At 36.7% G+C, this 12,585-nt stretch overlaps 1 protein-coding gene across 1 annotated transcript in view; it reads right to left on the bottom strand.

Moving 5' to 3' along the window:
* Nucleotides 1-12,585, bottom strand: part of JHY (junctional cadherin complex regulator) — a 124,539-nt gene that overhangs the window by 89,184 nt on the left and 22,770 nt on the right. The window contains exon 3 of the mRNA XM_069070233.1: nt 4,826-5,342. Coding sequence (XP_068926334.1) covers nt 4,826-5,342 — 517 coding nt within the window. The remainder of the gene's footprint in view (nt 1-4,825; nt 5,343-12,585) is intronic.

Genomic DNA, 12,585 nt, shown 5'->3' with positions numbered 1-12,585 from the left:
GTGTGTGTGTGTGTGTGTGTGTGTGTGTGTGTGTGTGTGTGTGTGTGCATGCACGCGCGTGCTTTTTTGGGCTTTGTGTTCTGTGCCACATAATAAAGCTCATGTTTTCATTAGCGAATTCCTGAATCCAGGTCTTTGTTCTAACTAGAGTCATGAAGCCAAATATAACACTTTATTTTGTTGATTATCTTCAATTTATCCTGGATGTACCTTGTTTGTACAAAGTTGTTTTCATTTTCTTTCCCATTAGATTGTGAGTTCCTTGACAGCAGGGGCTATCTTTTCCTGTCTTTGTATCTCCAAGGCTTAGTACATTTCCTGGCACACAGTGCCTAATAAATGGTTATTGACTGATTAACTGATCTCTCTAGGCCCTTACTCATTCATCTGAAAAAAGAGGGCTTCAGATTATAGTCCAATGAGTGTGACTTTAATCCCTAGTAAAAGTCTAGAACATATTATCAAAATGATGATTAATGATATCTTAAAAAGGCAGTAATTACACAGAGCCAGGATTGTTTTCATCAAGAATAGGTCATGCATGATGTATAAATAGTTTACCCAAGATTTTAGCGAAGGATTTAGCCAATTTTCTCATGTTATTCTTGTGGAAAAGATGAGAGATTTGGGCTGGGTGGTGGATATAATTAGGTGATACAGAACTAGCTTTGTGGCTGGACCTAAAGAGTAGTCATTAATGGTTAGATACTGACTTGCAAAGTCGCTAGTGGAAGCATGATAGAGATTTGCTTTTGGTTTTGTACTGTTTAATGTTTTCATCAATAATTTGGATACATGAACATGGCATACTTATCAAATATGGAGAAAATCTAATACTGGGGGCACAGCTAGCCCAATGGATGACAAAATCAGATTAGATTAAAAAAGAATCTGACAGACTAGAACATTGGGCTGAAATTAAACTTTACAATATAAGATGGAGAGGTGTGATTAGGCAGTAGTAATGCATGTGAAAAAGATCAGGTGGTTTTAATAGACTGAAAGTTCAATGAGTTAGCAATGCGATACCATTGTCAAAAAAGCTAATCTTGGGCTACATAATATTCAATACTAGGAAATAATAATTCTGTCTTATTCCATGCTGGTTAGCCTATGGAAAGGCAACCAGAATGGTAAAGGGCCATAAGATCCACAGTAAGATCTCCTGAAAAAAAAACTGGGGATGTTTAGCTTGGAAAAGAGAAGAGTGGGATAAGGCAAGTAAAAGGATGTTGTTGTTCAGTCATGACTATGGGGTTTTCTTAGCAAAGATATAAGAGTAGTTTGCCATTTCCTCCTCCAGTGTATGACTGATTAACTGATCTCTCTAGGCCCTTATTTCCTCATCTAATAAAACGTGTATCCCCATTTTACAGATGATGAACTGAGGCAAATAGGGGATAGGTTACTTGCCAAGGGTCACATAGCTAGTAAGTATCTGAAGATGGATTTGAATTCACATCTTCCTGACCCTAGGCCCAGTGCTCTAGCCACTGTACCACCTAGCTACCCAGTGGAAGGATAGTCGTCTTCAAATATTTAAAGGGCTATCACACAGAAGAGTAATTAGACTTGTTCTTGACTCTAGAGTTCAGAACTAGGAACAATTGGTAGAAGGTGAAAGATGAAATTTAGGTTTCATGTAAAATTTACTGACAACTGAGGTAAAGGTAGACTGGACTGCCTCCAGAATTAGTGGTTCCCCCTTATTGGAGGTATTCACACAAAGTCCAGATAACCATTTGTCTGAAATATTATAGGAAATAGGCTTATTCAGGAATGGGTTCAACTAATCTTTCTCTTGAGCTTCAATATCACATCACCAATTACCTTTTGGACATTTTCAATTCAGCGTTCCATGGGCAACTCAAATTAAACATACCCAAAAAGTGAACCCGTTATTTTTCTTCAAATCCCCATTTCTTCAGAACATCCCTAATTCTGTCAAGGGTAAAATCATTCTTCCCACTATCCAGGTTTATAATCGAGGTGTTATCCTTGACTCCTCATTTTACTTCACTCTCAAATCCAATCAATTGCCAAGTCTTGCTAATTCTACCTTCACATTTCTCTTGCATACTCCTCCATTTACATAGACAATACCCTAATTCAGGCCCTCATTACTTCTGGTCTGGGTTTTTACAATAGTCACCCTAACTGGTATCCTTTCATTCAGTCTCTCCCATCTTTAATCCATCCTCCACAGAGTGATATTCCTAAAGTGTAAGTCTTATCATATCACTCTGTTTTCTCAATAAACTTCAGTGCCTCCCTATTACCTCTAGGATCAAATATAAACTTTTTTTAAATTGATATTTAAGGCCATTCACGACTTGGCTCCAATTTACCTTTCCAGGGCTATTATATGTTATTCCCCTTCATGCAATCTTCAGTACAGCCAAACTGGCCTTCTTGATCCTCACACAGGATATTCAATCTCCTATTTTCATGCCTCTTGCCTAAAACGTATTTACTCCCTCCTAACTTACATCTCTTAGAAACCTTAATTTTCTTCAAATCTTTGCAGAAATACCATCTTTTACCTGAGGTCCTTTTTGACATCCCCACTTGCTAGTGCATTCCCACACAACCACTTTGTATTTGTTTTGCACATTGTGTTTTCTTCCCTGAAAGAACGAGACTTTGAAGGGAAGAGCTATTCCATTTTTGTTTTTGTATGCTCACTTCCTCGAATAATATCTGACACATAGTAAGTGCTTAATAAATGCTTGTCGGGGAGGCTAGGTGGCACAGTGAATAGAGCACCGGCCCTGGAGTCAGGAGGACCTGAGTTCAAATTTGACCTCAGACACTTGACACACTTATTAGCCATGTGACTTTGGGCAAGTCACTTAACCCCAATTGCCCTCAAAAAAAAAAAAAAAGCTTGTCAATTGATCAACTAAATGGTTTTTGAAGCCCCTTTCAACTTTGAGATTGTGTTATTCTTCCTATCAAAAGTTACTAGGTCCTTCTCTCAGAACTGGTTCAGAGAATTTTACCTTAAGTCCTAGGACTTTTTCACATTGTATACTTCCTAATCTTTCCTGATTTCTGAAACATCATTTGACATACCAAGACCCAGAGACTTCACTGGCTTTCCTCACAACCCCACATAAGAACTTTATCTTCTCTGAACATAGTAAGGCAAATTTGGTATTCTTCTAAATGGGTTCTTTGGATCCAGCTCCCTTCTTCAAATCCTAGGTTCACTTTTTAAATTTTTTTTGCTTTTTGGAGGTGGAAGGGCAGGGGAATTGGGGTTAAGTGACTTGCCCAAGGTCAAATGGCTATTAAGTGTTAAGTGTCTGAGGCTGCATTTGAATTCAGATCCTCCTGACTTCCCAGCCTGTGCTCTATTCACTGTACCACCTAGCCACCCCCCCTTTTTGTTTTTGCATTTTGGAGGGGAGAAGGCAGGGCAATTGGGGTTAGGTGACTTGCCCAAGGTCACACAGCTAGTACGTGTTAAGTGTCTGGGGTCAGATTTGAACTCAGGTCCTCCTGATTCCAGGGCCGGTGCTCTATTCACTGTGCCACCTTGCCGCTCACCCCCCCTCCCCCCGCCCAGGTTCACTCTTAGATTATGTAGCAATATGGTACATGGTACTGAGGCATTACAGTAAAACAATTCCTTAGCTAAGTTAATATTTAATATATCCTGTTACCCAAAGGAGGGGGTGAGGAGGGGAAGGAATCATAAATAAGCAAATAGGACAGTTCTTATCAATTCAAAATCGGAATCCCTTAGCATGACATATAGGTCACACAAAAAGTATTCCCATTTTTAGATAGACAGATACTATTATCTTATTTGGCCTTACAATGACTGAATCAGATGGGAGAAGCAGGTTTTATTATTCTCCTTTTTGAGAGACTTGAGACACTAAGGCTAACTATACTAAGTATTTTGTTCAAGAGGCAACTAGGTGACACAGTGGATAGAGTACTGAGCCCTGAGTCAGGAAGATTCCTTATCCTGACTTCAATCTGGCCTCAGATACTTACTAGTTGTGTGACCCTGGACAAGTCACTTAATCCTGTTTGCTTAAGCCACTCATCTGTAAAATGAGAAGGAAATGGCAAACCACTCTAGTGTCTTTGCCAAGAAAACTCCAAATGGGGTCATGAAGAATTGGACATGACTGAATAACAAATTTTGCTCAAGAATATACACACACACATACATATATATTTATCAGCCTTGTGAATTATCCAATTGATTATGTTGTTGTTGTTGAGTCACATCTGCCTCTACATGATTCCATGGACTTGTCCTTGGGGTTTTCTTCAGCAAAGATACTAGAGTGCTTTGCCATTTCCTTCTCCAATACATCCCCACTTTACAGATGAAGAACTGAGGCAAATAGGGGTTAAGTGATTTGCCCAGGGTCACACAGCTAGCAAATATCTAAGGTTGGATTTGGATTCAGATTTTCCTGACTCCAGGGCTGGTGCTCTATCCACTATACCATCTAGTTTAACTCAAGAGATTTTATGTTGTCTTTAGAAAATTTGGTGCTTATATGAGCCTTCAGGCATTAAAGAACTTTGTCAAATAAAAAAACCAATCAGGTTCTAGTTGTATTGAGCACTGTTAATTACCTATGTATCTTATAATGGGAACAAAGCATAACTTCTTCACTGATTGGGAAAAGAGAAGAAAAACATGGCTTACTACATGAAAATATTGTTGTGTTTTGTAGCTTTGTAGATGAAATTACATTGTAGACTCAAAGCATAATATGGGGAAAACTTGCATTTCAAACAAACAATAACATTTCTTTTTGTCACTTTAGAAAGTTTTAAGTAGCAAACCACCTACCTTCTCTGGACGAATGACACCCATTTTCTTATTGTGCTGATGAAGGTATGAGCCTGTGTTATGTATTGATAATCCTAATGTCACTTTATTTTTTTCCACAATATCCTGTTTACACTTCCTTGGTCGAGGCCGTGGTCCTGGCAGGAAAACATCATTATGTGAACTTGAACTCTTGATGTGCTCTGATAAACTGGCAGACTTGTCTCCTGTATCACTACTACTCAGAAATGAAATTGACTCACTGTTGAGGTCACCACGTTCATAATTAGAGCTCAAAAATTCACTGCCCATTAATGTAATTGAACTTTGGGGGCTTTTCTCCAGGTCACTTTTTTCCCTTGACAACTCAAATGAAGTTTCCTTAGAAGAAGAGAGTGGATCCCAAGAAAAGCCTTGTGTGGAGCTTTCTTCTGTTGGCTGCAACCTTTTCAGAGCTGAAATTTCTCCTTCTTCTTTGTTATTCTTCCAGTTTGGGTCATACCGAAGGTCTGAGTATTTGTCCACTAACAGTTGCTGACTGCCCAAAGCAGAAAAGAAATTTTGAATTTTAAAACAGAAGATATTTACCATGAGTTTCAGTTTAGTAATTTATCTTAAAATAACCATTCTTTTCTACCTTATTTCCTTTTAATATTTTTTATATCTGTCAATAGTCATCTTAGATTGAAATTTAACCTACAATGGTAGTATGAACTTCAAAGATTAATATTTTATTTTATTTTATTTCTTCTTGCTTTTTGGAGGGCAATTGGTGTTAAGTGACTTGCCCAAGGTCACATGGCTAGTTTTTTTTGTCAAGTGTCTGAGGCCAAATTTGAACTCAGGTCCTCCTGACTCTAGGGCCGGTGCTCTATTCACTGTGCCACCTAGCTGCCTCCTTTTTTCTTTTTCTTTTTTTTTTTTTTTTTGCTAAAGATTAATATTTTAAAGTTAACTTTCCTAGAAGAAAATAATATAGGGAACTTGAGTACCAAGAGCTCTTATTTATCCAAATGTTCATACATGGAATAAAAATATTACAACTTACTTGTAAATATCAGAAACAAAAACAGAGAGAGGATAAAGGACTTCTGTAACATACTTTGCTATTGAACCACAAAAAGCAAAGATGAATACACACTGACAGGCATTAAGTAATCAGTTACTGTTTGTCTTAATATAGTATTTTATTTTTTCCCAATTACATCTAAAGATAATTATTAACATTCATTTAAAAGAATTTTGAGTTCCAAATTTTCTTACCTCCCTCCCTTACCTCTCTTCTCCCTAAGCAATCTGATATAGGTTTATATATATATATATATATATATCAATCATATAACACATATTTCCATATTAGTCATGTTGTAAAAGAAAAAAACAGACCAAAAGAAAAAAACCATAAAAAATAAAGTGAAAAACAGTATGTTTTGCTCTGCATTCAGACTCCATCATTTCTTTCTCTGGATATGGGTAGCATTTTTCATCATGAGACCTTTGGAACTGTCGTTGATCATTGTATTGCTGAGAAAGGCTAATTTATTTATGGTTGATCATAGTATAATACTGCTGTTACAGTCAGTTATTGTTGATAAAATGGTACCCAAAAGAATATCTTAAAGAACTACTTTTTATATAAACATGTTCTCATCTAAACAGGCAGAGTGAAATACAGAATTGGGGTAATTAGCTGGGTAAAACTTGTCCCAAAGTCTGGTATTTTTAGGGGGAAAGTAGTGTTGTTGTTTTTATCAGAATAATCCAAATTGGTTATTACAATGACTGAATTCCCTGTATAATTACTTAATTCACTCTTCATTTTGCCTGTGTAGATAGAATATAAATGGATTTAAATCAAAACAAAAAAAGGAAATCCAAGGTAAAACTCTGAGTGAACACTGAAAATGTCACACAGAGTCTAGATTTACTCTTTTTTTTTTTTTCAATTCAGCTTCTACACTGTTAGTTCCAAACAAAATATGCTGAGAAGGCAATTAATACCTTAGCATCTGAACAGTTTTGGAGGAATACAAAGTTAACTAAACAGTTCTGACAGAAGAAAGTTAACCAATCTATAATCTACCTATAACTCAAGGTAGAGATCTTCTCTCTTTCCACAGCAATCTCAATTTGTAAAGTATTTCCAACCAAACAAGAAAAAATGCAAGTAGTAATATGGCATATTTAATGGTATCTTTGATCTTCAAAAGCAAAATGGGGGAGATTTTCCTTCCTTGAGCACAGTAGCTGCAATCTACTAATCAAAAAGAAAATGTAAATCTGCTAGGCCTTTTTGTGCCATTTGATATACTCATTTACAGAGGGCATAATTTTATGCTAAGTAAACAAACTAATGGTCTACCTAATACTAATTTACTCCCCTTAATGTGGACTTAGAATTCTTTTATTTGAGGCAAACCAAAACCTGGAGCAAAAAAGCCAAAACTCCCAAGCCTTGCTCAATTGTCACTTAGAATTTTTCATTTTATAGGCATATACTAAGAAACAAAACTGAGAGCATTGAAATAGCTTCTCCCCCCACCCCAGAAGTGTCTTAATGTATGGTGGAATGGATCTAGAGGTTACCAACAACCACATTTTACAGATGAGGAAACTGAGGCCCAGAGAGATGATATGATTTGTTCAAGGTTAGACAAGAAGTAGTAAATGTCATTGTTGGGATGTGAACCCAAACCCAGAGCCTTTGATTACAAATCCAGTAGTTTTTCCAAAATAGTTTTTTTCTCTTTTCCTTGGTAAAGTTTCTAAAACTAAACTGTTAAATGTCTATCACTATTTACTGTCATAGAATGTCTACTTCAGGCAGACTGGTTGTAATGTTAATGGAACAGGAAGATCTTCCCTGCCCATTAAGAGGCCTAACACATGGAGCCTGAGTCACATGGAGCTCAATGTGGGAATAGTATGGCCAGAGTAGATAGCAGAGAGGAAAGGAGAGGAGATGGGAGGAGAGAAGAGGAAAAGAGAGAGGAGGAGAGGAGAAGAGAAGAGAGAGGGGAGGGGAGGAGAGGAGAGAGAAAGAGAAAAGCAGCTTGAGTGGACGGAGGGAAGGATCTTGGCCTAGAGGAACTTGTTTGTGGAGAGGCCTAACAGAAAGGTTTAAGGTGCTCCCTGGATTACTGATAAGAACCCTGTTAAATCTTACTCCTGGTATCCTAATGATGTAACAAATAAATATTTTTGTTTTGCCTTTGAGGAAGAGAGTTTATTATATTTTACTAACCTACCCTGGAAATACCTATGCATATTCATAGCCACTGCTATGGGTATTACATTGGCTTTACACTGGTCTATTCACTGTCCCTTGAACACACCATGCTCACACCCATTTCTTTGTTTTTTTTTTTTGCTTTTTGGAGGGCAGCTGGGGTTAAGTGAGTTGTCCAAAGTCACATGACTAGTAAGTGTGTCAAGTGTCTGAAACCGGATTTGAATTCACATCTTCCTGACTCCCGGGCCAGTGCTCTATTCACTGTGACACTAGCTTTCCCCTCACACCCATTTCTATGCCTGTGGTCTTGTGGTCCTCCTTGTCTGGAATGATCCCTTCTATGAATTCTTTTTTTTTGAAATTAAATTTTATTTTATTTTCAGGTCTGAATTCCTTCCTTTCCACCTCCCCCTCTTTCCTTCCATTGAGAAAGTAAGAAAAAAATTGTTATGAACATTTATAATCAAACAAAACAAATTCCCAAATTGGCCATATTAAAAACAAACAAAAAATTAAACCTTCATCTGTATTCTGAATCCCTATAATTTTCAATTTGGAGGTGGGAAGAATATTTTCATCATGAGTCCTATGGAGTTGTGGTTGGTTACTGTGTTGATCAGTTCTTAGGTCTTTCAAAGTTGTATGTCTTTACAACATTGTTCTAAATGCAGAACTTGCTCTCCTGGTTCTGCTTACTTCACTTTGCATCAATTCATACAAGTCTTTCAAAGTCTGTTTGAAGCTATCTCCTTCATCATTTCTTATAACACAAAGTATTCCTTCACATTCATATACCATGACTTGCACAGCTTTCCTCCAACTGATGGACACCCTTTCAGTTTCCAACTCTTTACCACTATGAAAAGAACTACAATAAATAATTTTGTACATATAGGTTCTATTCCTCTTTCTCTGATCTCTTTGGAGACCTAGTAGGCATAGGTTGGTCAACAGGTACTCATTGTTTAACAGCTTTATAAACATAGCTCCAAATTGCTTTATAGGCACAGTTCTACCAAGTGTGCAATAATGTACTCTTTATCCATAGTAATACTGAATTCTTGGCCCAATAGCCGGAACTTGGGGATTCATCAAACACTAGGTTATTACTATGCTTATTTGTTTCTATATATTGTGCACCTAAACTGTTCCAATGATCAACATATTTCATACCTAGTACCAAATTGATGATTATGGCTTCATAGTGTAATTTGAGATCTGATACTACTAGGTAACTAGGTGATACAGTAGATAAAGTCCTGGGCCTGGAATCAGGAAGACATCATCCTGAGTTCAAATCTGGCCTCAGAAACATACTAGCTGTGTGATCCTGGGCAAGTCACTTAATCTTTTTTGCCTTAGTTCCCCATTTGTAAAATGAGCTGGTGAAGGAAATGGGCAAATCACTCCAGTATCTTTGCCAAGAAAACCCTTAGGAAGTTTTCATGAAGAATTGGACATGATTGGAAACAATTAAACAACATACAAAAAATTCTACTAGGTCTCCTTCCAAGTTTTTTTCATTGGCTCCCGTGATAAACTTGATCTTCTATTCCTCCAGATGAATTTTGTTATTATTTCTTCTAGCTCTATAAAGTGGTAGTTTGATATAGCACTGAATAAGCAAATTAATTTAGGTAATATTACCATTTTTATTATATTGGCTCAACCTACTCATGAGAAATTAATATTTCTCTAATTATTAATTTTTTGGGTAAAGTGCTTTATAATTATGTTCACATAGTTCCTCTATGTTTCTCGGCAGACAGACTCTCAAGTATTTTATACTATCTGTAGTTCATTTAAATGGAATTAGTCTATCTCTCCCTACTGGATTTTGTTGGCAATATAGAGAAATGCTGATGATTTGTATAGGTTTATTTTATAACATGAAATTTTACTGAAGTTGTTTCAATTAGCTTTTTAGTTGACTCTCCAGGTTTTTCTAAGTAAACCATCATCTATACAACAAGTGAATAGCCTAATTTCAGAGGAAGAAATTCAAGCTATCAATAGCTATGTGAAAAAAAATTCCAAATCACTTTAGGGACTCTTTGCTTAAAAACCTAACTCTCTGAATTCTCTTATCTATGCTTTTCAACACACCAAGTCAATAACATTTTCTATACTGAATGCCAGCCTGTAAGCTTTCCATTTTTTTGAAAATGAAAGGCGAAAAATTCATTTAAATTGATTCATTTTGCCTTTCATTTTTCCTGTTTCTTATGTAATATTCAACCATAGCACCCCCTTAGTGATGTATGATAGAAGTCATCCACCTTTCCTCTTTAAAGCAGGAAGAGATATCCTCTGCCTACTTTGTTTGCCATGAGGCCTTGCTAAATTGGCTACTAAGCTAGAACTCTGTGGATATTTTAAGGAGGAAATCTCTACTGCTCAGGACTCTTCTTCCTGTCAGCCTGGAAGTTACAAGGACAGGGGAGATCTAGAGGGTGGGGATACCCTTCTCATCTCTCTCCTCCCAGACTTCCCCACCAGCCAATCCCTGTGACATAGCCTCCTAGGCAAGACTATGCCTGGGATGGGGCCACTACAGGGCCTGATGAGATCATAGTTAAAAGGCAGTTGGATTCTCTCTTCTTGAGCACAACAGAACAAGAGATATTGCCATTGGAGGAGTTATGGCCGCAACACCAGCAGAAGCAGAAGTACACTGGCCAAGAGTAGGAGAAAGAAAGAGTGAAAATTGAAAGAAACAGCCCACTTGTCATAAATAGGACTATATTCAGTGAAGGTTAAATGTAAAATGGCAAGTGAGTAGGCCTGTTGCAAACATCCCAATGAGGCTTTAATTTCTAACTTCTCTAACTATAATCTTTCTATGATTCCCATTTACTGAATGGAATCATTCCCTTTCAGTGTGTGAATAAAACTACTTATTCTATATCTGATTCATGTTTATACTGGGTTGCCACTTTTTATTTCCTCATTCCTTGCTAGGGAAGACCCCTTAGACAACAGTCAGAACCAAAATTTCCCTAGGATGCTGAAGCGGCTATAGAACCGTAGCACTGAGAGTCTCGTCCTGCTACAGAGAAAACAAGGTAGCCACAGAAGCACAGGGCAAATGTAGAGCAAACCAAGATGACAGATAAAAGACAGGAATTGGGGAAGGTCACCAGCACTTTTGGCCCCAGCCTGTTGATGCCTATCTATCCTAGTGTCAGACAACAAACAACTATTAAATAGTATCAGCGATTTACATTTATATACTGATTTTAAGGTTTATAAATCCCTAGCTGTATTCAAGATACTGTGATAGATGCTTGTAACATACAAAGAAAAATAAAACGTCTGTTTTCTACTAATATAATTTAATAAGAAGAGATAAAGTATGTACACAATAACTAAATACATAATAGAACATAAACACATAAAAGACCTGAAGGATGCAAAACAAGTCAATATACTTAAAAGAACAAGATACACAATAATAAGAATTGTATTTTGAAAGAAAAGGCAACAACTGTTAAAGGATAGAGATAATTTGGAAGGTAGCATTGAATAGTTATATTATTATTTTAAAAGTTATATAATTATTTCTCCAAAATGTAAATAGTTCAGAATTATTCCATATTTTACTTGATTAATTTGTTGAAAATATTACTAAATTCATAACAAAATCATTTTTTAAAAATATATGAATAAGGTACAATGCAAGTTCATAGGAGACAGGGATTACTTATGATTGGGGGAACCAAGAAAGGTTTCATGAAATATATTTTAGCTAAATTTTGAAGGCTATACATGGTTCAGTTCAAGCTTACATACATTTATTATGTACCTACTATGTGGAAGATACAAAGAAAAAAACCAAAACAGTCTTAGTCCCCAAGGAGTTTACATTCTACTGAGGGGATACAACAAGCATATAAATAAATATAGTATACAAGGAAAACTGAGGAGGGAGAAAACACTGACCAGTGGGCAAAAGAGGAGAGGGAGCATTCGCAAGGAAGGTGAGTCCTAATCTGAGGCTTGAAAACAAGATGCTTGTCTTCAAGAAATATATAATCTTACCATATAAGAAATCATTTTAGGCTGTAACTCTGAAGGAGTATGAGGCAGACATGGCTACAGTGATAGGTCTCTGGGAAACTGAAAATAAGTACATGTGGCATTTGTGATATGTGTGCTATAAAATACCCACCCACGATTAAGATGTAAAGCTGCCAGATATTTTTTTTACTTCTCTATTTTAAACATATTTAATATATTTCATCTATCAACTAGCAGTTCTGATGTGAACAGTAGTTCCAATAATAACAATAGGTAATTTAAAATTTGCAGAGCACTTTACATACAGTAGCTCATTTAAGCCTCACAACAATGCACATATATTATTATCCCCACTTTGCAGATGAAGAAACTAAGCCTCTGAAAGATTAAGTGACCTTCATGCTTACAGAGCTAGTAAGCATAAATTCAAATCTCCCTGGCTCCAAACCCAGCCCTCTATTTGGTAATACCACATTGCCTCTTTGCATGTTGTTCCTTACCAGCCTTTACATTCTAAAGTCATATGAAA

The sequence above is a fragment of the Petaurus breviceps genome, unplaced genomic scaffold (genome assembly GCF_028583685.1).
Source record: "Petaurus breviceps papuanus isolate PSGF00001 unplaced genomic scaffold, PetGlider_PUasm1.0 90804, whole genome shotgun sequence".
Lineage (NCBI taxonomy): Eukaryota > Metazoa > Chordata > Mammalia > Diprotodontia > Petauridae > Petaurus > Petaurus breviceps.
Note: the sequence above shows the minus strand (reverse complement) of the source record. Positions and strands in the feature narration are given on the sequence as shown.